The following is a 26,238-nucleotide window of genomic DNA, read 5'->3' as shown; positions in this document are numbered from 1 at the left end:
ACAAGGGTAAGATTGCGTAAAATAGACATTCTCTTTCGACTCTCACAAAGCGATGAGCTTTGTTGGCTTGAGCTCACCCTTTTTTTAGTGAAGACAATGAAAATGCTAAACCGCTGTTTGGTCTGCAGACGTAGTGAATTTGATTCGGACATGTAGTTGGAGATAAAATTCGACGTGGCACTATGCAATTGCTACATGTGAGGCATCGTTTATTTCCCTAGAACATAGTGTCAGCGCAAGACGTTTAATTTTCTTAAGGGTTATTATACAAAATGGTTCCTGAGATTTTCATGAACAATATAAATGGCATCTGAGATTAAAAATCAATAGAAATGGTCCCTGAGATTATCCATCATCCATGATTTTGGTCCTTCCGTTAAAAGCTATTTTGGGAAATTTTCAAAGATTTGTAACTCAGTCGTTTTTTAATTAAATTCGACTCATAATATATCAAATGAAGATAGGAAATTGTAGAATAAGGTTATACCTATTTGGAAGCTCAATGGTTGCCGAAGATGACCTGAAAATAGCCTGAAAGGTGATTGGTCTGTGGGAAAACCAAATTCGACTCATAATATATCAAAAATGAAGATAGGAAATTGTAAAATAAGATTATACCTATTTGGAAGCCCAATGGTTGTCGGAGATGGTCGGAAAATAGCCTGAAGGGTGACTAGTCAGCAGGAAAACTGGGTAAACTTTAAACGTTCATAACTTATTCAATACTCAACAAAATCGAGTGATTCAAAAACAAAAATAATACTTCTTGACGTGACGAAGATAATGGTACCTTTTCGAAGGCTAACTCGCCGTGGTTTAGTCGGACAACGGCTCGAAAGTGGCTAACTATTTTCGAGTTAGCCACTTTCGAGCAGTTTTCCGGCCAAACCACGATGAGTTAGCGGTAAAGAAAGATACCATTCTCTTTGTCTCATCAAAAAGTATGATTTTCATTTTTGAATCAATCGATTTCGTTGCGTATTGAGGAAGTTATGAACGTTTAAAGTTTACCAGTTTCCAGCGAGTTTTCCAGTTTTCCTGCGGACCAGTCACTTTTCAGGCTATTTTTCGGCCATCTCTGGCAATCATTGGGCTTCCAAATAAGTACAGTCTTGTTCTACATTTCCTTATCTTCATCTTGATATATTATGAGTCGAATTTGATTAAGAATCGATTGAGTTACGAAATTTTGAAAATTGCCCAAAGAGTTTTTAACATAATGACCAAAATCATGGATGATAGACCATTTCTATTGATTTTCAATCTCAAGAATCATTTTTATTGATTATGCAAATTTCAGAGACCATTTTGTATAATAACATGCGCCAAAGTTGAAAATAAGTGAAACTATGGGGGAACAAAAATGTAATTTGGCGTTTTATTGTACGTTATAAAATGCAGGCGTGCCACGATATCCAGCTTACGTGTCCCACAAGTTTCTCCGGTTATAAGGCTCTGCGACATTCGCCGAATGAGAACAGACAGGACCTCCACGCTGATTGACGACCTTCACGCTGCCGGACCTGCCCTACGACTATGGGGCACTGGAGCCCCACATTAGCGGAGAGATCATGGAGCTCCATCACCAGAAGCACCACAAGACCTACGTCACCAACTTCAACAACGCCCTCGAGAACCTCCATCAGGGCATGAACAAAGGGCAGCCATCCACCGTCGGGGGGTTACAGAGCTCCATCAAATTCAACGGCGCGGAGGTTCGCTTTTAGTTTGCTACCTTGCACTTGATTTTGATTTTAGGCTAAAGTTGAGTTTGGTTGTTTTAGTTTTGGCGAAGTTCCACTATTCACCATGTAGTTTCAACAATGTAGTTTACTAATTGTTGCAATTCGAGGACTTACGTAATAATTTGCTCATGAGAGCTATGCGTGTGGTGTTTTTACAACTCAAGAAAACCCAAATTACCGTCACATGTGTGGCTCTCGAATTATGCCGAAAAATGAACAAAAATAAGCAAATGTTATTGAATTGCAACAATTAGCAAACTGAAATCTTGATAAGTTACGAATGAAGTTAAGGTTATATTTTAAAAATAAATCGGCATTATGGAGAGTAGTCAACTTGTAATATAAGCACACACAAAATCTCATATATAATTCATGGACGTGTGATTCACACTCTCATCTGAACTATATGGATTAAGGTGGAACTTCGCTAAAACTAGATGGACTGAAATCGTGATTTGGCCTTTAATTTATTTGTTTATTAATTAATAACGTATATTTGAATGTGGAAGGTCATATAAACCACTCTATTTTCTGGAAAAATCTTACCCCTGTCCAAGTAAGTTCATACTTTATTTTAAATCGTGGTTTGGAATTAGTTTGTTGGGCCTTTCTTTTCTATCTAGAAATTGGTTAATAAAATGTAATGTGCAGGAAGGAGATGGGGAGCCTCCAACGGGTTCGTTAGCATCCGAAATTGACGATCGGTTTGGTTCTTTACGTTCGCTGATTCAGAAAATGAATGCAGAAGGTGCTGCTTTGCAAGGTTCCGGCTGGGTGGTAGGTGTTTTGCCTACTTCTTAGCTTTACTATTTGTTCCATTCAATTCTTTAGGATGGATTTCGCCAAAACGAATAGACTCAAGTATTGAGAGTTAACGCTTCTTTTTTTTTTTTCAATTTTGATAGTGGCTTGCTCTTGACAAGGATCAGAAGAAGCTTTCTATCGAAACCACATTCAATCAGTTGCGGTGTTCGAGTCTTTGCTATTGACAATTTGGATTTATGGATTTGGAGATGTTAGGGGCTGCCTTTCAGTTTTAGATCAATTTGCTTTTTGCATACTCCTCAGTTCCTTTCGGGAATTCAGAGGGTACTTTTACGTATAATGCACACATTTGCTTCCCTTATTGGTAAACTTGTAATCCATTTTTCTGGCTGCGCTGTGCATTATGTTGCCTGACGTAAACTTAATGCAGGATCCGCTTGTTACCAAAGGAGCAAGTTATGTACCTTTGCTGGGGATAGATGTGTGGGAGCATGCTTACTACTTGCAGGTAAATTTGCTGCATTCGGTATTATGTTTTTTTATACCCGCGGTAGTTTGATATGGCCGTTTCATGACTAGTTGACAATGAACAAATCTGCTTGATTTCATAAAAATTTTCGGACTTCCGCTTTGTTCCAATATGTGCTGAGCTATTTCGACCTTTAGCCATCTTACTTGATTCTTCATCATGGGATATACCTTGAAGTCTTGAATTATTGACGTTTGTGCAGTACAAAAATGCGAGGCCAGACTATCTGAAGAACGTATGGAACGTTATTAACTGGAAATACGCAAGTGAAGTGTATAAGAAAGTGTGTCCTTGAGATCTAAAGCCATTTTCCTGGTAAGTTTTTAGGTTGAGTTTGTCCACTTTGTGCAGGAATAAGAAGCATCCGTTGATGGGATTCCGAAACTTGTACCGAGACATCCTGTCTTTTCGACGATGCATAATTGCATAGTGTATCAGCTTTTGTGTAACTCGTTTATTTGAGGATCTCCTTTCCTCTTGTGTATTCCGACTTATGATTACTTAAGTTGATGATGGTGAAGCATGTAGCTCCATTTTGTAAATCCTCTTTTTTTTTTTTTTCTGGATTTCTAGTGATGGCAGCACATTGATCATTGACTAACCTGCGGCCCTGGCGGTTTGTTTTATTGCTCATTTTCAAACAAAGATGATTTTCATACGCGTTTTTCTTTTTCCTACACACCATCAGTTATTTATGACTATTGAATTGAATAAATCAAAAGTTAGTCGATACAAACAAACAGGAGTGTGCATAACAAGAAAACAATTGAATCCAAATCTGCAAGCAAAAAAGTCTCTCTATGAATAAGGCAAAAGAAATCTTTTGCAAAGAACCAGTAAGGTAGACAAATTGAAGTTTGCGAGGATTGAACCATTCACAAATAGCACTATTATGAAACCAATATATTCAAATGATAATACTATCAGTGTATCAAAAACGACAATAGGTTAATAAAATTGATATCCACATAACATACATAACATCGAAATGATATCAATATTGATATAATGAAATTGTTTGTTACAGTAATTTACAGTTAAATTGTAACAAAAGTTTTTTATCTGTATCAGTTTAGTTTTCGTTCTTAAACTTTATTAATAATTTTTCTCGTCGTTGAAATCATCCTTAAAATATATTGTGACCTATTCACGTAACCCAGTACATGTAACCAAAATTCCTTATGGATTGAGTAAACGTAGTTTTGATCGATTGTTTTTTTTAGGGGAAATAAAAAAATGAGTGAGAGACAATGAACAGATTTTAGCGGGCCCGCCCCGAATGGATCATAAGACCCCGCAAAACCCTAGTAAAAGAAGCGCACCCATATATATCCTCCAACCTTAAGAGGCCGCCGAAGCGTTTGGCAGCAGCAGAAGAAGCAGCTCAGATCCAGACGGCGGCTTAGGGTTTCACTTCCCTGTAGGCAAATCAGCAAACATGGTAATTCTTCTCTACCTCATATCTCCATCCCCGAATTACACGATTAACGACTAATATTTTACTTAATTCAGTTTGGAAATCTCAACCTCTCTCTGTTTGCAGACTTTCAAGAGAAGAAACGGCGGCCGGAACAAGCACGGCCGTGGCCACGTGAAGTTCATCCGCTGCTCCAACTGCGGAAAATGCTGCCCCAAGGTGTGCTTTTACCTAATTATCCTTTTTTTGTATTTTTATTAAAGTTTAAATCTTTATAGTGAAAGATTTGAATTTCTAAGTGGGTTCTGGGTGTTGAATTAGTTTTTGGATTTTTTTTAAGTGGGTTCTGGTTTTGAATTAGTATTAGTTTTAGGATTAATTTATTGGGTCTGTGTTAAAAAGGACAAAGCTATCAAGAGGTTTCTGGTGAGGAACATTGTTGAGCAGGCTGCAGTTAGGGATGTTCAGGAGGCTTGTGTTTACGATGGTAATTTTTCTTTCCCTTTCTGTTTAATACAGTAAAACTATTCTTCGTTTTGTTTTCGGTGTTATTTTTGTTTTTGGTTTTGATGATTGTGCTGATAATGTTTTTCGCTGTTAGTTTTGTATTTGTTTTGATGATTGTACTGATAATGTTTTACTGGGAATGCTGTTTGATTTGAAGGTTACACCCTTCCTAAGCTGTATGCTAAGATGCAATACTGCGTTTCTTGCGCCATCCACTCCCACGTTGTGAGGGTTCGGTCTCGCGAGAATAGGAGGAACCGTGAGCCCCCTCAGCGTTTCAGGCGCAGGGTATGCTCAAAATTTCATTGCTATGTATCTCTATCTCTTATTTTGTTTTAGTTTATGCCTCTGTGCAATTTGGTTTACGGTTCAGTGTGAGATATACTTTCATTTAAATTGTGTGTTGTGTTTGTTCAATACTTGCGTTTTTGGGGATTTTGTGCCTGAAATTAATACATTATACATTCCACATTCCCCCTACATGGATTAGTGTCCATTTTGTACAAACTTAACGAGTTTAAGAGCAAAGGAGGTAATGCCATCTTGAATTTTCTTAAAAGAGGTTCAAAAGCACCCAACTGCAAGGATGTTATCTCTTTTGCCTTTAGGACATGCATATTTGGTAGCTAAGCTTTGGACTTATTATTTGTTTAAATGATCGTCGTACTTCCATTATTAGTGACACTGAGGAGCTTGAAAACGCATGCTCAACAATTTTGGGTTTAACTTCAAATTTATATCTGCTATCATAGTATTATTTCATTAACATATTTATTGGCAGGGAGTTTCTCATGCTAAGGTATACATGCTTTTGATTTTTTGTATCCAGCTGTTGCTTTCTTCCTTAATTTAAGGTTTTTTATTTGCTAATATTAGGATAAATTTTGAAGGGTGGTACTTATAAATGCACGTTGCTTCCTATCTGTCTAGTTCAGCTACATCCCCTCTCCCGAATGTTAGCCTTTTACTTTTTTAACTATATAGTTCCTACACGGAAGCAACATTTGATGTAATTGGTTATGTGAGACTATAGTACGGAACCTTTTCCCCAATAATGTTGTTATGTGGACTAGGGAATGCTGGGGATGCTGGAGTGTTAGAAAGTAGACTGTATTATGTCTTCACATTTGGCTTTAATTTTTTATTTTGTACATTTGCTTGCATCTTTCATTTTCTTTTACTAAACCTTTCAATTTCAATTTATGCATTTCAGGAGGATACACCTAGGCCCGGTGCGCCTGGTGCTCCTGGTCAGGGTCCACGCGCTGTTGGAGCTGGAGCGCCAGCTGCTCGTCCATGAAAAGGCATCGCATCAGCTGCTTGGTTGCTTTGAGGATGTGCATTGAGTCTTTTAATTTTGGCTGCTACCTTACTTTATTTCCATTTTATCTTTGAATGTTTCTTTGACGCCGTTGTTACTTTATATGTCATACTATCATGTTGTGGGAAGTTATTTGCAAAAGGTAGCAGGAGATTCAAAACCAGAGATTTTCATTTTCGTGTGTTAATTTTCATCCAGTGTTGGTTTTCACTAGATTTTTATTTTCGAAGATTTTGGTACTCTAGATTTTAGGCTAAATTGTAGCCATGGTCTTTGAACGATGTACGAGTTTAGTTTTGGTCCGTGAACTCTAATAATAGAATAGTTGCTCTCATCCTCGCATTATGTCTCGTGTTGCACTAGTGGTACTTTTCGTTATCTCTGATCGGTAAAGTAGGATCCAGGTGTTGAAATCAGTTGTTTTTCTTGATTTCTCCTTATTGCTAGTTTGTTGCTAAGCATTCAATCCAAATTTGTTGGAGTCGTGCCCCCCACGTAGTGATGTAGTTTATGGTAGGACACTACTCGATGAACACCATCACGTGGTAATGTTGTGTTGTGATTAGATACTTAACGGATTTAGGGTAAAATGTTAACAAAAGGTTCATCGATAAGGTTCATATTTCACGAACATCGCCACGTGGTTATGTGGTGTTAATGGTCAAATGCTTTATTGATGTAGGTTAAAACAATGGACAAGCATTGTTTGCCCTCCCACTTCAGGTGTTTTTCCGTGCTTTCTTGTTTATGTGGTCACGGTTAAGCCACGTTAACATTTTATATTACTGTTTATTTTTGTCTTATTATCTGTATAAAAAAAATAATACAAAATGTTGACGTGGCTTAACCTTGACTACACAAAACAGGAGAGCATGGAAGAGCATCGAAGGTGGGAGGGCAGACAATTATTGTCCTAAAACAATAACAAAAGGTTAGGCGTGTCATAATTGAGTAGTCCAGTAGGGTTTGAATTTCTGTAAAGCATTTTTCCATCCATAGGAGATAAGGACTAAAGGTGAACAAGTCCACAGAGAAAGAGATGGATGGTTTGGCGGGCGTAGGAATTGGCTGGATGGCAGGTCGAAGACAGTAGACGACTAGACGTGTTGTTGTTGCGTCACTAATCGGGTGAGATATGAGGTTTCGTATGTCAAAAGTCATCTGAATATTCAAAGAAACCATGTGCACTGCCATCCAAATCCACACACTACACAATCATGCCATTTTGTGGGATACATTATCTTAAAAATTTGAATGTTCAACCGCGTCATCTCTATAAGACATCTTTCAACCTCGCTAGTTGTAATAGTTGTCTTAGTCAGCAATCTTAACGAAATCTTTCTTTGCTCATAAATCCAGCTTGGTACCATACTTTCTTCGACACACTCTGTTTGTTTTAAATGGGAATTACTAGTGAAATCACGGTTATTCATTTTCTTGGGATTCGGAGGAGGCTAGTTGAGAATTTTACCTTACACGTGGTCACGATTAAGCTGATTCACAACTTACAAAGTATCAAACACATTACCTCTCCCTTTTTTGAACACATTTTCCAGTTGGGATATTGTTATTATTGTGTAATAAATATGGCACAGAGCAAGACCATAAGTAAAATGAACAATTTTTAGGTTTTAATTGATAGTGTAATGTATGATTTCATATTTAGGCTCAATGCACTCTATTCCCAACAATTAAGACATGAACCTAATAATATACCCTTCATTTCGTCACAAAAAACAGTGAATGTTTTTATATTTATTAATTACTACATTATTTAATAAAGCATTAAATTTGGGAGGCAGATTTTCTACCCTCCCACTTACCTCCTTCTGTTTGTGTGGTCATGGTTAAACCATATTAATATTTTATATTATTATTCTTTTTTTGTCTTATTATCTCTATAAAAAAAATAATATAAAATATTAACGTGACTTAACCGTGACCATACAAAACAGGAGGGCACAAAAAGTGGGAGGCAGAGAATCTTCCTCCTTAAATTTGACCGTTCTTGCTTTTATGCATGTAGTTGGTACATATCGGTCATACATGCATCAGTAACAACAATAATTCACCTATATGAAAAAGTAAATCGAGGTCAACCACAAAAATAACATGTACAACTAAGCAAAGGGCAGGTCGTATCTGCATCAGTGATCGATTCATTCACGTACATTAAGAATTTAGACACACAAATAACTTGTATCATTAAGTAAAGAACCAATTGTATCTACATCAGTGACTGACAATTGTTCATATGCATAAAAAAAAAAAATCAAATTCACACACAAAGAACAAAAAAAAAAAAACATATTCCCAAGGATCTTCCAGCGGAAAAAAAAAAAAGGACAAAGAATGCGAAATTAGGAAATAAATATTTCATATACTTACGGTATGAAATATGGACAAGGATCCCCAATGTCTGAAAAAAGCAGGCGGCACGAAACAACGTCGTTCGTCTGCATCAGCGCGGTGTTGTGGTGTCTGCCTGGCGTATGCATTGCTGCGGTCACTGTTCTGAAAATTTCCTTCTAGACCTATTTTGGTCGGTTGATCACTGTTTCGATTAATTTATGATAAAATTATATATATTTTAAGCATAAACATACATTTATTTACATGAAATACAGTAAATTTAATTAAATCCGTCTAGTTCTCTTAGACACCCGTTAGAATCCGACCAACCATTTAGACGCTAAACCCCAGCTCACTGCCGAACTAGCACCTAACATCTTTTAAAACGCAACATCATGTGCTTCCTCCTTGACAAGCTGATCGTTTCCGTGGCGGCCTTGCGCTTGCATGGCGTCGCGTCGCTTTCCGGCAGACCTGTGTTGTTGTGTACTCGTGTGGCCCACCAACTGAAAACTCCCAAAAAATCAATTTAACGTTAATTTTCACTATTAGTCCTCGTACTTTAGTTATATTTTTATCTGCTCCTATAGTTTTTCTTACATTTTCATCCTTACGATTTTATTATGAACAGTGACGTTGTTCGAATTCTTCAAACATGAATGTAGCTAAAGCTAGGCCTAAAGGGGACACCCGCTCTACAACGAAGTTCATTTTTCAATCATTTCATGCACGTGCGACATTTTTTTTCAATCCAACCTAAAAATATTTAGCTCCATCCTATCGCCTAATTGAATTTTTCAAGCGAGAAGTATCTATAATTTTTTGAGAGAATCGACAATAAATTGATAATGAAAAAGGATTACAACTGTAATAAAAAAATAAAAAATAAAAAACTTGATTCTGATTATAGAGAATTAGGCGAGCAAAAAATACACATCAAGATCCGACATGCAATTGCACAAACCACCTACCCCTTCTTCTTGCTCAAGAGTCAGAGCAATTGGATGGAGAGGTTCCCATAAGTAAATGGAAACAAAACGAAACTCTAGGGGTACAAATGTTAAGTACAGAAAATACATGAATGAAATTGAAAATATTACAAGGACCATTCGTGCAATTTAACTTAATAATAAAATAACAAAAAATAAAAATTTAAGAAAGAAACAAAAGGGGGGGGGAGAGAGAGAGAGAGAGAGAGAGAGAGAGAGAGAGAGAGAGAGAGAGAGAGGAGGATTTTTGCCGCTTTTGCGTTTGGGTTTTGTGGAGGTGGGGGGTTTAAAAAGGTTTTTCCTCACACCACCAAAAGAAATGAAACTGTTCGTTCCTCTCCAATTCTCCGACCACCACTCTGCTAATCCCTCCCTCAACGGCGCCGTTTGGGCGTTTCCTTCCTCTTCTCTCCATTATTTTCTTCTCCTCCCCCAATTTGGCCTCCATTGATCAATTTCATGGCCCGCCTCCTCTGTTCGGCGCGGCCGAACGACGGCGTTTTCCGCGAGGATCGACCCCGCCCTTCGCCGCCCTCGCCGTCATTGCCGACCTCCAACCCCGATCCCTCCTCCAGAGCCCCTGAGTCTTGGGCCGGAGCCGAGCAGGCGACCCAGGAGATAGTCTCAAAGATTCAGCCTACTCTGGCGGCCCACCAGACGAGGACGGAGGTCATTCAATTTGTGCAGAACCTCATCACATGTAACGTCAGGTGTCAGGTAATTACAATTCAGCCGAATTGCGTTTCTTTCGATTTCAGTTTTCCATCTGGGTTAGTGTTGGTTTTGTGTAATTCTTGTGCAATTTGGTGGTAATGGCGATATGGTTTAGCTGGTAATGTCCAAATTTGTCTAGACTTGCAGTGCCACTGCCCACCTGTAAGCAAATGTTACTTGTGATGTGATTGATCGTAGCTTTTCAACGTAATGACTTCAATAAATGGAATGGAATTTTTGTTTGGAGCTGAAAAAATGGATACTTTACGCGTTAATTGAGTTTTGTTTGGATCCTAATTACTTTTAGAGGCATATTTTCGTGTTCGATTTCTGTTTGGCAATGAAATGTTGGGACTTGGTGAAATTTGTGAAGCAATATTGTTTTCTAGTTCTTTTTTTTTTTTTTTTTTTTTTGAGAAACCGGTGATGTTACTAATGATGTTTCCGAGTTTCTTCATTTCATTGACTTGCTAATAAGTTACGTCTGCAATTTTTGTGTGTTGTTTATCTCACAGGTTTTTCCTTATGGGTCAGTTCCATTGAAAACGTATCTGCCTGATGGAGATATTGATATGACGGCATTTGGCAGTGCAAATATTGATAAAGTCTTTGCAACTGATGTCTATGCAATTATGAAGGGAGAGGAGAACAACGAAGCTTCTCCGTTTCATGTGAAAGATGTACATTACATTGATGCAGAGGTTCTTCTCACCATGATGCCTTTTTTTTTCCTGGGAACCTTCAGTTTTTTGAAAACCTTTCCAATTCCATATAGTATTAGAGTTGAAGTCTCTGGTATTTTTCTTTTGTTTGCATCAACTTACAATACTTTTTTGTTCCATACATTGTCTAGAACTGATTATGTTGGTTCAGAGTTCTATTGTGGTATATTGCCCCCCTTTATATATACAACACAGCTGTTTTTATAGCTCTTCTATTCGCTAGATTAAAGTCGTTGGACTTTACCTTATTAATAGGAAAGGTTTCTGATATTCATGCTTGGATATTATGGAACTCAACATTTGCATGGATTTTGTTGAGTGCTTTTACTTTCCTGTGTTTTAACATCAATGCTTCAGGCTCATTGATGACGCTCCTAGGTTGATGAAGATATCATAATTTTCTTCATTATACATTTTCAATTTCCATTTACGAGGATACATCATCTCAAATTTGGAGGTTTTCGTTGCAGGTTAAGCTTGTGAAGTGCATTATACAAAATATAGTTGTAGATATATCCTCCAATCAGTTAGGAGGATTTAGTACTCTGCACTTTCTTGAACAGGTATGATCACTTCAAATTTTGATTAGCTACGGTTGGTATTGCATAACTGAATCAGATTGCTCCATGCTATTTTAATTTACCTACTATATCACTGGCATGAAAGTTCACTCCTGAGTATTATTTCTCATGTCGCTTCGTGTGCAGGTTGATAATTATATTGGCAAAAATCACCTCTTCAAGCGGAGTATTATTCTGATTAAAGCCTGGTGCTACTATGAGAGTCGTATTCTTGGGGCCCATCATGGTTTGATTTCAACATATGCTTTGGAAATATTAATCCTATATGTTTTCCATTTTTTCCATTCATCACTGGATGGCCCTCTGGCAGTGAGTACTCCCAAGTCAATTTTGAGTCCTTATTTCAAAAATATATATATAAGTTTAAGAACTTAATTACTTTTCATTTCTATAGGTCCTTTATAGATTTTTGGATTACTTCAGCAAATTTGACTGGGAGAACTATTGTATAAGTTTAAACGGACCAGTATGCAAATCATCCTTGCCTGATATAGTGGGTAAGAGATATTATTGTGTGCTTTTGATGTTGGGTGGCTTATTTGTGTTATCGTGCTCTCTCTCTCTCTCTCTCTCTCTCTCTGTGACTCACTCACTTAAACTGCAGCTAAGGCACCCGAAAGCGGGAGAGTTGATCTACTGCTGAGTGAAGAATTTATTAGAAATTGTGTGGAAATGTTCTCTGTTCCAGCAAAGGGGTATGAGACAAACTTGCGAGCTTTTTCCCTGAAGCATCTTAATATAATAGATCCACTAAAGCAGGACAACAACCTTGGGCGAAGTGTCAGCAGAAGTATGCATTCTCTCTCTCTCTCTCTCTCTCTCTCTCTCTCTCTCTCTCGCTCTCATGCTGTTGTGGAGTTTTATCATAGTATGATTGATGGGTTTTCCACAGGTAACTTCTATCGAATATGCAGTGCTTTTAAACATGGAGCTCGCAAGCTTGGTTGGATTCTTTCATTACCAGGGGAATGCATAGCAGATGAGCTGCCCAAGTTTTTTGTAAATACTTTGGATAGACATGGAAGCAATGGTCAGACTAATGTGCACAATAATGCCTTGTCTGGAAGTTCTGAATCTTTGAACGTTTTGTTGGAGCTTGGTGGAGATTTCGACAGTCATGGAATGAACCTGCAATATGGCCCCTTTTTCCCTGGATCTGCTCCATTACCTCCTTTATTTCCCAGTCTTCCCTTGTCACCTCAGCTATGGAAAGAGAACCGATGGGGAGGTATGTCTGAAGCCCTTCATTTCCATCAGAATGCTAATTCTCAAACTAACGTACATGGTGTTGACTGGGGAGCACATGCGTACCATGCAAATGATTCCACTTTCTCCGTTGCTGCTTTCAGAGGAGAGAAAAGGAAACCCCGAGGGACTGGAACGTACATCCCAAATCCGGTAGTGGCAATTTTGTTTTCTATATAATCATTTTTTCAGACTGCATTCTGTAATTTTATATTCATGAGCTTTATATTTTTGGGTTTATTTTTCTATAGAGTCATTCTCAGCAGAGGACTAGTCCTGGTTTTCATAATCTCATGGTTATCTTATTACAGTCTTTTCAGAATTACCGTCCCTTAAAGGATAGGTTGCCTGGAAGGGGAAGGAAACAGGCACCAGGAACTTGTTTTCCATTTCAGAGACACGCCTTTGGTTATGGCTTCACTGTAGCTCCTCAACAGTCAGTCTCACCTAGAGAATGATGCTGAGAGCTCTCAGAAGCGGAGTACGTAGTTTTAAGTCATGGAAACTCCAACATTAGATTACCATTAACCTCACATGCCTTTTTGGGAGCCTTTTCATGACAACAGTTTCTCCAACTTGCAAGCGAAACTCGACTCTAGATCCTCATCCCTTCAGTTAAGGGAGGGAGGCACCCGTGCCAGAATTGAATCATCAAGCAGAGTTGTTTGGAGCCGATGAGGAGAGGTAGTTTGATTTGGTAATTTGAAGTAGTCCTGCACAATAGCTTTCTTCAAAAGCTAAAGTTCTCTTGTTGATGTCCACCACTCACCCCTCGAGTGCCATTGAAGGAAGGATTATGCATCGGAGAATGAAGACGCTTATGACGGTAGGTGCTAATACACTAGACCGAGCTTCCGGGAAGGCTTGTTGCTCTCAGCCTCGATATCCTTGGGGACCTCTGTTGTTGGTAGTTTCGATGTAGAATGCACATGTTGTACATGCTGGTTCCTTTTCTTTTCCGTTTCATATCTATGCGCACATTTGTGCGCCTTCATTGGGTTGGGTGGATGTTGTATATACGGGGCAAAGTTTGCCCCTCGGCTTGTCATTCCCTCCCAAATTTTCTGGTTCTAAACACACTACTGAGAAACCTTTGTCAGGTATTTCGGCTAGAACTGGTTAGCATACACATGATGAGATATATAAATGTAACCAGGAAAGTTTTGGTTATGTTTAGGATTTTTTTCGGTCGAATGTTACTATGAATTGATGAAAGTTTATTTTGGTCAAGTTCATTTGTTTTAAGTGAAGTCGTGACAGTTGTAGGTCTGAGTTTAATCAAGTTGCTTAGAACAATGTGTTTTTTTCCTCTCAGTAATCGAGTTTGAACACCCTCTAGAATTTAGGTTTTATATTAATTTAAAATATTTGTACTAAAAAAATGAATCAGCTACAAAGGTTTCTGTGTAGGAACCTTGTGCTTGACGCAAGATGAATAAAATGGTAGCATGTAAGGGCTCGTTTGGTGCCTCGATTCAATTGGATTATAAGGTTGAGGTGAATGTTTTTTCATTTTTAGGGAGGATTTGAAATGGTTAGACATGAAGGAAACTCTCTTCAAATCCTGCTGATTGTTTGCTCCTAAATCTACGTTTTTGTGAGAATTTAATAAATAATTCTTGTACTTTCATGTTGAACAAAGTTTATTCATTTCTTCCTTCAACACGTCTTGAGTATCCAATCCAATCTAATCCCACCAAATCAGCCCTAAAATGATAAATCCACCAACTTTATCCCTTGAGGTTCACCTGTTTCAGTTAGTACTTGAGGGTTAAGTAAGAACATGCAAACCGAACTCATCATCAAGGCACCAGTGGTCTAGTGGTAGAATAGTACCCTGCCACGGTACAGACCCGGGTTCGATTCCCGGCTGGTGCATCCCTTTTTTCCTTTTTTTGTCTTTTTCAGAAAGAGAACCTAATGAAAGGAAAGTTTTGTCCACTCCAGAATCCACATTTCCAACCACACAGTCTCCTGACGACGTGGCAATCGACTTTTGGGAAGAAACAAATTAAGTCGTACATGGTTGGCACAATCAAGTAGGAAGAAGAGGGAATATGATCTTCTTCGGATACTCAATCAAACATGGAATTAGAAATTATATTTAAAATTTTAATTTAAAATTAAATATAAATACGAAAATTAATTATACAATATATAATGAACGAACACGATTAATTAAATTTAGAAATTTCACAACGAGCATCCGAAGAATATCCTTGTCCGAAAAAGAGCATCTAAGTTGCTTTGTCTCTCACATTATTTATTCTTAATTATTATACAAAGACTATGAACTTGAACCGTATATTATTATTATTGTATTCTATATAAAATTGGCTGAATTCATTTGATCTGTCCATTTCATCCTTCCTCCTTCCTTCAACATCACAATAAACCTTTCAACGGCCTCCGCGGATATCATCCACCACTAAACAAAATGTGGGCGGCTTAACACCCTACATTTACACATTACAATTCAATAAGACAAACAATCACATTTCTGAATTGTGTGCGTACAAGCAGATTACTTAACTCACGAGGAGATCATAGTCAGGGCCGGCCTTGAGATTTCAGGGGCCCTATTTGAAAGTGAATCGGAGGTCCTAAAAAGTACTAAAGATTTTTTTTATTCTTCAAAAAAATATTTTAGTTTTCAATTGAGCTTCTATAAATTTCATGTTATTGTGTGAAATTTTTATATTATTTTGTGGAAGTTATGCATTTAATAAAAATAAACTGATAAAATGATGGAGATGAGTTTTGAACCATCCAATAATACCACTTGCATTAAGACTCAAGTTTATAATATTCTACACATACTAATATATATAGGTATATGAATGCAAAATTGGAAAATTAGGGGCCTTCCGATTTGAGAACCCTGTGCGGTGGCACCACTTGTACCTCTTCAAGACCGGCCCTGCATAGTACGGGAGAGGTAGATGAACTCTATCAAGAATTTGTTCGTATTGATCTCATATTAGTTATCACGTATGATAAATAATGAATTTCTTTGTCAAGTTTATTTACCTATTGTAAACATGATCGTTTTGCAGGTTGGTATGTGTGTGTGTGTTCTCGTGTAAGTGTAAAACTCGTACGAAAATCTATGCAGGCGACATTGACACCCAAGTCTTCCAACAGTATTAGAGCCACAGTTTGTCTTAGCAAATTACTCAAGTAACAGATAAACACCAAGGAAAAAGAACAATTCTGGATCTCTTTCTCCTAATTCATCAAATTAGAGGATCTGTGTTATTGAAATTTGATCCAACGGCTACAAACAGAAGCTCACTTTTAAAGTTATAATAACTTCAACCGTTTGATTAAATTTAAATGACATGGATTCTCTGATTTGATGGATTAGGAGGAAGGAATCCGGAGATGATCCTTTTCCAAACACCAAAGGCAAGCATAAAACTTGTCTTATTGTACCTGTTCATCTTCATCCTAATTTTTGTTAGGGGTGTGCTATCCATACACTTTTTTTTACTTCACACACACCCTTTATTAATTTATGTCCGTTGATCTTCTTCATTTCATCTAATTCGACGGCCCAAAATTAGAAGGATGTGTGAAAATTAAAAAGGAGTGTGTGGATATCACACCCCTTTTTGTTGTTGTTTACACATGTAAGAATTTAGAGTAATGTTATTCTTAGCATAATTTTATATCATATTTCTTTACCATTTTAGGTGGTAGATGAGTTGGAGAATCTATATCATTTAATTTCAATCTTTTTAAATGATGATTGTGATATACAAGAAGTCTCCTTCTTCCACCTAAGATTATTTAAGTGTTTTAATTAATAAAAAGATTGAAATTAAATAATATAGCTTGTTCAACTCATCTGACACCTATGATGATAAAGAAATGTGATAAAAATAGCATTACTCAATAATTTAAGCCAAATTAATCAACAGGCACAGTTGTCTAGTCATACTTTAACTATAATTACCTGCACTAGTGTGCATATATATGGGGTGCCATACATATTTTTAATAAAGTATTTCAATGATATGAGTCGTTTATTTTTCAAATATTTTCTTAAAGATCATGTGTATTAAAAATTACTCAAATATAGGTTTTTTTTCCTTAGGAATCATGTCTATTAAAAATCATTCAAATATGAAATTATATAACAGTTGGCTGAATGATTTGGATTGCTTTGTAGAACCGTATTTGTTCATTTTCTTCATTATTTAAAACAATCATTGAGTTTGACTATTTTCGTATTCGCTGTGCATGAACTTATAAATGTAATACTCCATTATCTATATAATAGAAAGCGATAGCTCCAATTTGGGGTCACGCATGCTGACAAAGTTTTTGGGGTCACGCAGTTGACAAAAAGATTAGGACAAAATTGTCCCTCAACCAAAAACATTCAAAAGCAGCCCAAAATAATATATCAAATAATATAGGGGTAATTTGGTCATCATAAAATATAATAGAAATATAAGTGAGAAGAGAGAAAAGAAAAAAAAAATGAAAAGAGCTTGAAAACTTTGAGTTTTAATGATAAGGACAAAATAAAGAGTAAAGTGAATAATACCAGGATTAACTTTTTAGTGTAAAAATATGGTTTTTCATTAAAACTCCCTAAAAAAATGAAAGGATAAGTGAAAGTTGATGGTGCCTACGTGAAGGGGAAAGAAAAATATAATAAAAATCTATATAATAGAAAGCGAGAGCCCTAATTTGGGGTCATGCAGTTGACAAAAAATATTAGGACAAAATTGCCCCTCAACCAAAAAAATCCAAAAGCAACCCAATATAATATATCACATAATGTAGGGGTAATTTGGTATTTTGGTCATCATAAAATACAATATAAATATAAGTGAAAAGAGAGACGAATATAAAAAAAAATGAAAGAATAAGTGAAAGTTGATGGTGCCCACGTGAGAGAGAAAGAAAAATATAATAAAAAATAAGGAAAATGATGAATATTGTGTTCAAAACATCTTAAGAGACGCATGGCGGCGATGATAAATTAGTAAAGTTTTTTTTTTTTTTTTAAATTAGTACCTCACAATAGGTTAATAATAATGTGATTCAATCAGTTGTTTATTAAATATGATTTTTTTTATTTATAAAAAATGTCTTTTGCACATGGATAATAATATGATTAAATTAATTGTCAAATGATTGTTTTTTTTTAAACAAACGATATTATCTACACCAAGGGGAAGGAGGTGAGCTTAGTCTCACAATGAGCTAGTAATAATGTGATTTAATCAATTGTTTATTAAATATTATTTTCTCTATTCTTAATGTAAATTCTATAGAAACCAATTTCATTACTTGAATTCAGCTGCTTTAATTGGTTTATAAGGGGTTTCTTTTAGCATGATTTAAAATTATTCATTTACTTCAAATATTTAACTTTCCTTTTGTCAATTTATGCATTCAAATACATTTAAAACTTGTAAGTTGCGCATAGCAAGCCGTGAATTTGGACTAACAACATTATACTTTGTGGTCATGATTTACCCTTATTCATGCGCGTGCATGAAGGCTAGTTAATATAATGCAACTCGTGAATTTGGACTAACAACATTATACTTTGTGGTCATTATTTACCCTTATTTTAATGTATAATTGGATTCGGCTGCACAGACAAAAGCAAATGGTTCCATAATTACATTTCACCATGTTTTATTAATGTTTTTTTCTTCAAATTTTACCCGACAAGACGTGACTTGCTTCATTAGAAATAGAATGAAAAAATGGTAATGGAAAGTTTTTCCATTTAATTATGATAATATTTGTTCTTTGTTAATTTGTACACTACAACCCACAAACAAAGTGTCTTCCCCTTCTCACGTGTCTGAATTAGTCCAAATTCATATTAGGGTTTTCAGATATTTATCCTGTAATTCTTATCAACAAGTTTTTTGTAAATTACTACAAATTACAGAAGATGAGTCGCAAGATGGCATGTGTGCATGCGTGGCCGAAATAGTCAGCCAAATAAGGGTATAAAAATGTTTTGGTGACAAATTTCACAGGTTTCATGCAGCATATATATATATATATATATATATATATATTGAGGTAACTGTGAAGTATGCTGTGAGGAGAAGAATGGGGCCAAATACAAAGAAGAAATATCATTGAGAAAGAGAGGATAAGAATAGAATAAGTGGGGAGTGGAGGGACCCCCATGAAAAATTGAAATGCATGAAAAGATAAGTGCGAGGTTGATAGATTTGTCAACCCAATACTAAATACTTGGAAGAATCATGAGGTGGGCGCCCTCAGTGGATTCCCACAGTTATTTAAGAAATTTATGGTGCATCGAAAATACGAAAATAGGGTTTGGAAAGTCGGATTACGAATTATAGCTCACAGTTTTTATGAAAAATAACATTGTAGTTGCAGATTGTGATCGACCGGTAAGAGAAAATTCCAGTGAGTAAGAAGCATCCTTACCATTTACCAACAACATCAAGTTTGTTTAGCAGTGCTTGGACAAGTGCCTAAACAAAACGTATTTGCCTTAAGGAAAATGCTGGAGAGGGTCGAAGACTTGAGGGGTTATGTTTTTAAATCATATTTTGTAAGTCACATGATGTATCAGTTTATAGTTGAGATCTTTATGATCTATAAAATATGATTCAAGTATACATCATCATTAACTTAACTTTAAGATGAAACAAGGGAAAGCGTTCATATTATTGAGCATATAATGGATGCTAGTCCAGATGTCTGTGGACTTGACTCAACTATCATATGTCACTGGCATATACTAGGACTGGGAGCATATCTTGAAAGAAATTTTAAGTTTAAATCTCACTTATTGCTTTTTTATTATAAGAACAAAAGAATCAAACCCATATCTTTGAATGCATAAAAGAAAGAAAAAAACTCTTAAAAGGGTTTGTGATACACGTCTCTTGCATAGCTCTTACTAGTTATAGGGATTAACTTGGCTCTTCCATGGTGAGGAGTTCTCCTCAAGATGCTTTGTAACAAATTCACAAAATTTCATGTTTATGATCAAAATTGTTCATATTATAAATAACTCAGTAAAGATCATTTCTTAAAAATCAATAAAATATAAGATTGTTTTGTCATCGAACTATATAAAAACAAATAATCATGTACAATAAAAGTATATTTGTCTATCTAATTATTACGGTTGGTTGATTAAATAACTTTATTTTTAATTAATATTTTTATAAATATAATTTTTATAAAATGATTTATAATAATGTTATCATGAGATTCCATGAATTAGTTTAGGAGCCAAACCGTTCCTCCTATTTATTATTGAAATTTTTTTTTTTTTTCTTTAAGTCAATGGGTTCACAGTCAACTATATAATGATGGTCACATTAAACATTACCAAACGGAAGTCCAACCTACAAAATGCAAAAAAAGGCAAATCATTTGATGCAATAAAACAAGAAATTTTTTTTCCTGTTCTATTTTGTTCACATAACACAGCTAGGTACACCAAATGTAAGAATACAAATGGTTGGAAGTTTAAAAAAAAATTTAATCACTTATATTATAATACTTTGTCAACTTAATTATATTTCCGACACACTAAAAAATCTCGCCAATAAAACAATAGTCCTAGGGAGTTGCTGCCGCCACCACCACCAACTCTCACATCTCGTCCTGTACAGTCTACTAATGGTGCAGTATTTGCCTCTCTCCTATATTTACAGCTTTTACCACTTCTCTCCATTCACTTGAAATCTCAATTGCTTTGTCCGCAACAACTACAAAATCCCGCAAAGTTGTACAATTTGATTTCTTCCCTTTCCTACAAATGGTACCAACAATGTGCAGCCGCAGATTCTTCAAGTTTCGTACCCCATCTTCCACTCCACCGCAATCTCTCTGATTCCTTAAAACTTTTGGAAACTTCCCAGACTGCCCCTTTCCAAAACCGCACCAACTATTCCTCCAAAATTCGCCACACAAACACAACTCTTCCTTTCAAAGTTTCAAACTTCCTCTCCATCTGCCCCTAAAATTTGACATCTTCTTAAAAACCCAAATCACGAATGGTTGCCAAAAAGTACGAGTGGGCGTCACGCGCCGTGGTAGTGAGCGTGGACTGTGTGGGTTGGATTATGCTGAGGATTGACTACTCGAGGCTCTTCTGGCTCTTGTTTGGTGTCTTCTCTTATGAAAACCACGAGGGAAAGCCTCGGATTTGATTTCCCAAATTTCCCAGTTTTTATTTTCCACACCCTTTAATTTTCCCACCACACCCTCTTAGATTACATTTAGCTACCCTTTTATTTGTTTCTAGTGATCAACTGCTCTGTCTCTGGTTTGTTCGTCAAACAAAAGAAACAACGTCTGAATTTGTAGTCTTGGGAACTGGGAAGTCATTAGTTGGGATCCTCGAACATGTCGAAGGCAGACAAGGCTGGCTATGTTGAAATGGATCCTACTGCGAGATATGGTCGGGTATGTAATTTGCATGTTACCATTAATTTGTTTTCTGAAACTTTTTTAATATTTTGAACGTTAACCAGTTGCCGGAATCGATTGTTTTGTGGTTCAAAGTGTACACCTTGCTTATATTTTTCATGAATTTAAGATGTTTTAGTTCCTTTTTTTTGTTAAAGTTGGTTACTTTTTGTTTCTTTAAGTTGTTTAATTAGATGGGTTTTGAGAACTATCTGAAAAACCATGGAAATGATCTTAAACTTCGGAATATCAGATTATCAGATATTTGAGTTTGATCAAATTGGTGAGCATGGTTTTCTTGCTCGCCATGAGTAGGTAATCAAAATTATATTGTATGTGTATGTATCTATGGATATATGTATGTATATCTGCGTGCATGTATGTATGTACGTACGTGTCTATGTACTTATAAGTCTTATACACAAGTTAAAAAGAAGAGTGACTCCAAGCCAACAAGCTACACCCTTTGTGAGGGTCGAAAGAACGTCTACCGTATACGCAGTCTTACCTTGCTTTGCAAATCTGTGATCTTTCAGTCACAAGTAGAATAACATTAAGTCTGTGGTTATAGAATTTAGATAGTTTTTAAAGATGGAATAGTTTATTTGGTCAATCTTGTTTATAGGGTGAGTCACTGTCTAATTCATTATTAAGTACTTTAGTTTAAGCAGGAGTAATAGCCATCCGGGTGATCCCGATGACCTTAAAGTCTAACCCATTGTCCATTAGTTTTGATGACAGTTGGTGTTAAGAAATATTGTTAATTTAATACAAGATGCTAATTCTTCTCTCAATAATATTGGTTTTATATTCTGTGAGTTCTTTGGACTTGGATTGATGGTGCTTGTTAGGAGTTGAGAGAATCGGGGATTAAATTTGATTGTTTAATTTGGTGCTTCATTAGTTGAGTAGTAAAACAAAAGCAAAAGGTTTCTGGGCCTATGCAAGCAAGCATCTAGCTGGAAGTTCTGTTTTAAATAAGGAGCCTTGAGGCGCGCCTATATGGCTTTGGAGGCGGGGCAGTGACAAAAACGCCTCTGTCCAGGGGGAATAGTCTTAAACTCGCCTAGACGTGATCGAGGCACGCCTAAGGCGTTCTACTGGGCATTTTCTTTATAAAAAAAAAACTGCCCAAGTTCAAGTTCAGTTGAACTATATGACATATACCCTCCAAGTTCAAGGTCAACTAGACTATATGACATACCCTCTAAGTGCAACTAGACTATACGACATACCCTCCAACTAGACTATATATTAATAATTTTAGGTCCCGTGAGGCGAAGGGCTTTTGCCTAGGCAGGGCTATCCATGCAACGCCTTAGCTTCGGCTACTTTGCCTTTTAAAACATTTGTGCTTGATGCTATATTATCTCTGAAGGGACAACCTTGTAATACTATTAGAATGAGAGCTTCAAATCCGATTATGCCCCGATGAGTACTCTTTAACTAAAAGTCAGTTCCTGACTCCTGAGCATTTGTTGTTACCTGATATTGGTGGACATTGGATTAAAATCAGCAGAAAAATGTAAGACCAGGATTATGCATTCAACAGCAATTAACCGTATGTTTATAATTTCGCGCGTTGAGTCAATTAATTTGTTCGGGTTTTATGTATGGAAATGATCTTTTCGATTGCTTTTTGAAGTGATGAGAGCATTTTCTTTGTGTTGAATAGTTTGAAGAAGTTCTTGGCAAAGGAGCAATGAAAACAGTGTACAAGGCAATTGATGAGCTGCTTGGGATGGAGGTGGCATGGAATCAGGTAAAGCTTAATGAAGTTCTTCGCTCACCAGAGGATTTGCAGCGGCTCTACTCAGAGGTTCACCTCCTTGGCACCCTCAACCATGACTCCATTATTCGGTTCTACACCTCTTGGATCGACATTGAGCACAAAACTTTTAACTTCATTACTGAAATGTTCACATCGGGGACGCTAAGACAGTAATCTCCTTTCCAACTTTAGTTGCTAACTCTAGTTCCTCAATTTGCATATCTTTTGAACTACCCAAATGGAGAAAATGCAACAACGGACCCTCATTGTAGCCTCTGCTCTTGAAAGTCGTCTCTTCATTAAATTTATGTTAATGAGAAGGACAACTGATCAAGAGATTTTGAACCGTTATCCTTGATACTAATTCTTAAGCATGAAACAGGATTCCTATTCAATGCATTTCGCTAAATGTATTGATAAACTACTCTATCCTTCATATTGCAGGTATAGGAAGAAATATAATCAGGTAGACATCCGAGCCATAAAGAACTGGGCCCGCCAGATCCTTCGGGGTCTTGTACATCTACATGGACATGATCCTCCAGTGATCCATAGAGATCTTAAGTGTGACAACATCTTTGTTAATGGGCACCTTGGGCAAGTCAAAATTGGTGATTTAGGGCTTGCAGCAATTCTCCGTGGTTCCCAATCTGCTCACAGTGTTATAGGTACTCGTTTATCTCCATTATTAGCTCAAAAATGCTGGCACTTATTTCCGCTAGAAGATAATTTGTCTCTCGATACTTTCAGGCACTCCGGAGTTCATGGCACCAGAACTATATGAGGAAGATTACAACGAACTAGTCGATGTCTACTCATTTGGCATGTGTGTTTTAGAGATGCTTACATCTGAATACCCATATAGTGAGTGTGTCAACCCTGCACAAATCTACAAGAAAGTGACAGCGGTAAGGTGAAGTTTCAAAGTCAAGATTAATAGGTGTTAGCGAACAGAACCTTACCTGTTTCTACTGTATTTCTTCAGGGGAAGCTTCCAGGAGCATTCTACCGGATTGAAGACTTGGAAGCACAGAGATTCGTAGGGAAATGCTTGGTAAATGCATCAAAGAGATCATCGGCTAAAGAATTAATGCTTGATCCATTTCTCGAGTGTGGCAAAGATGAATCATTGCCTTTGGGAAAGCTTGGACTCCCGAAGCCATTTTTAAATGACAAAGAAATGGAGAAGCTGCAATTGAGCGATTATCCTACCAGGACTGACATGACAATCACGGGGAAGCTAAATTCTGAAGATGATACCATTTTTCTTAAAGTTCAGATTGCTGATAAAGACGGTACTATTTAACAACCTCTGGCTCTTGTTGTAGTTAAAGTGAACTCAAGAGATTCAAATGGTGAACGTTTCTTCAACTTTTTCTCATGCAGGTTCTCTTAGGAACATATATTTTCCTTTTGATAGATTGAATGATACACCATTTGATGTTGCAACGGAAATGGTCAAGGAATTGGAGATCACTGATTGGGAACCATTTGAAATTGCTAATATGATTGAAGGGGAGATATCTGCTCTGGCACCAGATTGGAAACCTGAAGCCTACCACACATTTAATTATCAAGATGATGACGACGATGGACCTCACCACCCTTCTCACTCTTATTCCTCATCATCCCACTCATCATTATCAGGCTTGATCAGTTCTCATGGGATTAACAGAATGAAAAATGCCTGCGATTGGTTCCAAGGTATGGCTCATAGAACTAAGTTATTTTTGGCCCCTTACTGCTTGAACTAAAAGCCCAAGGTGAATATGGCCGTCTTTTCTATACGCTAGTCTTTCCTGGAAGGCCATTGCCTATGAATGCTCTTTTGTTTTTCCATTCCTTTTTTTATAGTCCATTAGGGATCAATGGGGCTAGTTGTACCCCTGTTCCATTTCTTATACCACATCCTTGGTGAAGAATGGACTCCATCCCAAGTCCCTATAGATATGTCAAGAAACTTTACGGACCTGACGAGAACATAAAATCACATGATAATATCTTGACTATCATCTCGGATTCCTAGGTAACGCCTTTAGGGATGCATTTACTGCTAAAATTACTGACATAGGGATTAAGCTAAGCCTCATCTTAAGATTTTGAGTCTTACATTTTAATTGCAAATGGTTGCCGTTGCAGATGATTTGCTTGATGAGACCAGCTCACAAAGCTCTTCGCACTCAGGAACATATTCCAACTTAAGTTTCATTTCTGGCAATGAGCACGGCACTAAGATGATCCCCACAGGAGGAGACAAACATCCCATATCAAAATGTCACAAATCAACAAGGTTTTGTCCCGAAGAAACCAGCAATGCTGGGCAGTCCATAGCGAAAAAATACGTTGGGAGATGCAAAGCTTTACTAGCATCTGGTTCGAAAGATGAAAGGATCATGGACAGCCGTAAATTGATGAGGAATAGGTCACTAGTAGACATAAGAAGCCAACTACTGCACCGGTCTGTGGTTGAAGAGGTGAATAGGAGGCGCTTGTTTAAGACGGTGGGAGATGTTAAAACTATTGGGTTTCAAGCGCCTTGTGATGTTTCAAAGAAGTTGTAGAAGCCATTAGCTGCTGTTTGTTTTGTTATACAAGAACCACAAGCAATGAGAAATTAAAGGAGGCACAAACTTGATAAAAAACTAAAAACTCACGTCACTAGATTAATTTCTAGTTTTCAACATCATTGCAAAAAGCAAGAAGCACTTATCTCAAATTGTATAAGAATAGTTTGCATATGGTATTTGTTTGTTTTTCTAGTGCTTCTAGTTTTCCTATCCAAGAAATTAGAATGTAAATTCAAAGGTAAGGCCAATCAAAGTTTGAACTTGTGTTATTTAAAAGGAATTTTGCCGGGTAAATTACACCAGTTACTTTGTACATTTCTTATCAGCAGTAAAAGTAAGAGAGGAGTTTATTTCGCAATCTGGAGATGCAAGAAATGACAGTTTACTGCCTTGATTTCCTCCCGATATGGTGGGGGAATAGTTGGGAAGCTACAAGCAAGGACTGCTTTGTACTAATGAAGTTGTCGACCACTTCAAGAACCAAGTGACATGTTGTAAAATTTCTGTGCAAACTGATTAGTATTGTAATTATGCTTCCATAATATTTTCTATAAATAAATGGCTAGTTTGTTAA

General features: G+C 36.8%; 3 protein-coding genes and 1 non-coding gene across 6 annotated transcripts; all 4 read left to right on the top strand.

Moving 5' to 3' along the window:
• Positions 1–4,319: 4,319 nt before the first annotated feature.
• On the top strand, positions 4,320–6,618 carry LOC103945902 (40S ribosomal protein S26-3). Its single transcript, XM_009356503.3, has 5 exons — positions 4,320–4,480; positions 4,583–4,675; positions 4,859–4,943; positions 5,121–5,251; positions 6,177–6,618. Exons 1-5 carry the CDS (start codon positions 4,478–4,480, stop codon positions 6,261–6,263), a joined length of 399 nt encoding a protein of 132 aa, XP_009354778.2. The 5' UTR covers positions 4,320–4,477; the 3' UTR covers positions 6,264–6,618.
• Positions 6,619–10,034: 3,416 nt separating this feature from the next.
• On the top strand, positions 10,035–14,117 carry LOC103945896. Of its 2 annotated transcripts, XM_048568935.1 has the most exons (9): positions 10,035–10,342; positions 10,855–11,040; positions 11,532–11,624; positions 11,769–11,951; positions 12,037–12,139; positions 12,247–12,432; positions 12,535–12,870; positions 12,992–13,040; positions 13,199–14,117. In XM_048568935.1, the coding sequence occupies exons 1-9, from the start codon at positions 10,085–10,087 to the stop codon at positions 13,221–13,223; spliced, it is 1,419 nt and encodes a 472-aa protein (XP_048424892.1). In that variant the 5' UTR covers positions 10,035–10,084; the 3' UTR covers positions 13,224–14,117. The 2 variants fall into 2 exon arrangements, with proteins under 2 accessions (XP_048424892.1, XP_009354768.2); XM_009356493.3 differs by having other exon boundaries at positions 12,535–13,040.
• Positions 14,118–14,694: 577 nt separating this feature from the next.
• Positions 14,695–14,765, top strand: TRNAG-GCC. Its single transcript has one exon. It is a non-coding gene; the product is annotated as a tRNA-Gly (tRNA).
• Positions 14,766–20,504: 5,739 nt separating this feature from the next.
• On the top strand, positions 20,505–26,238 carry LOC103945882 (probable serine/threonine-protein kinase WNK4). Of its 2 annotated transcripts, none has more exons than XM_048568934.1 (7): positions 20,505–21,323; positions 23,002–23,145; positions 23,542–23,765; positions 23,848–24,005; positions 24,083–24,392; positions 24,484–24,801; positions 25,237–26,238. In XM_048568934.1, the coding sequence occupies exons 2-7, from the start codon at positions 23,099–23,101 to the stop codon at positions 25,656–25,658; spliced, it is 1,479 nt and encodes a 492-aa protein (XP_048424891.1). In that variant the 5' UTR covers positions 20,505–21,323; positions 23,002–23,098; the 3' UTR covers positions 25,659–26,238. The 2 variants fall into 2 exon arrangements, with proteins under 2 accessions (XP_048424891.1, XP_048424890.1); XM_048568933.1 differs by having other exon boundaries at positions 20,506–21,323; positions 23,002–23,267.

The sequence above is a fragment of a genome, unplaced genomic scaffold (genome assembly GCF_019419815.1).
Source record: "Pyrus x bretschneideri cultivar Hongxiangsu unplaced genomic scaffold, Pyrus_bretschneideri_v1 Contig5, whole genome shotgun sequence".
In the NCBI taxonomy this organism is placed as follows: Eukaryota; Viridiplantae; Streptophyta; class Magnoliopsida; order Rosales; family Rosaceae; genus Pyrus; species Pyrus x bretschneideri.
The sequence above is the reverse complement of the archived record's forward strand: the minus strand, read 5'-3'. Positions and strand labels throughout refer to the sequence as shown.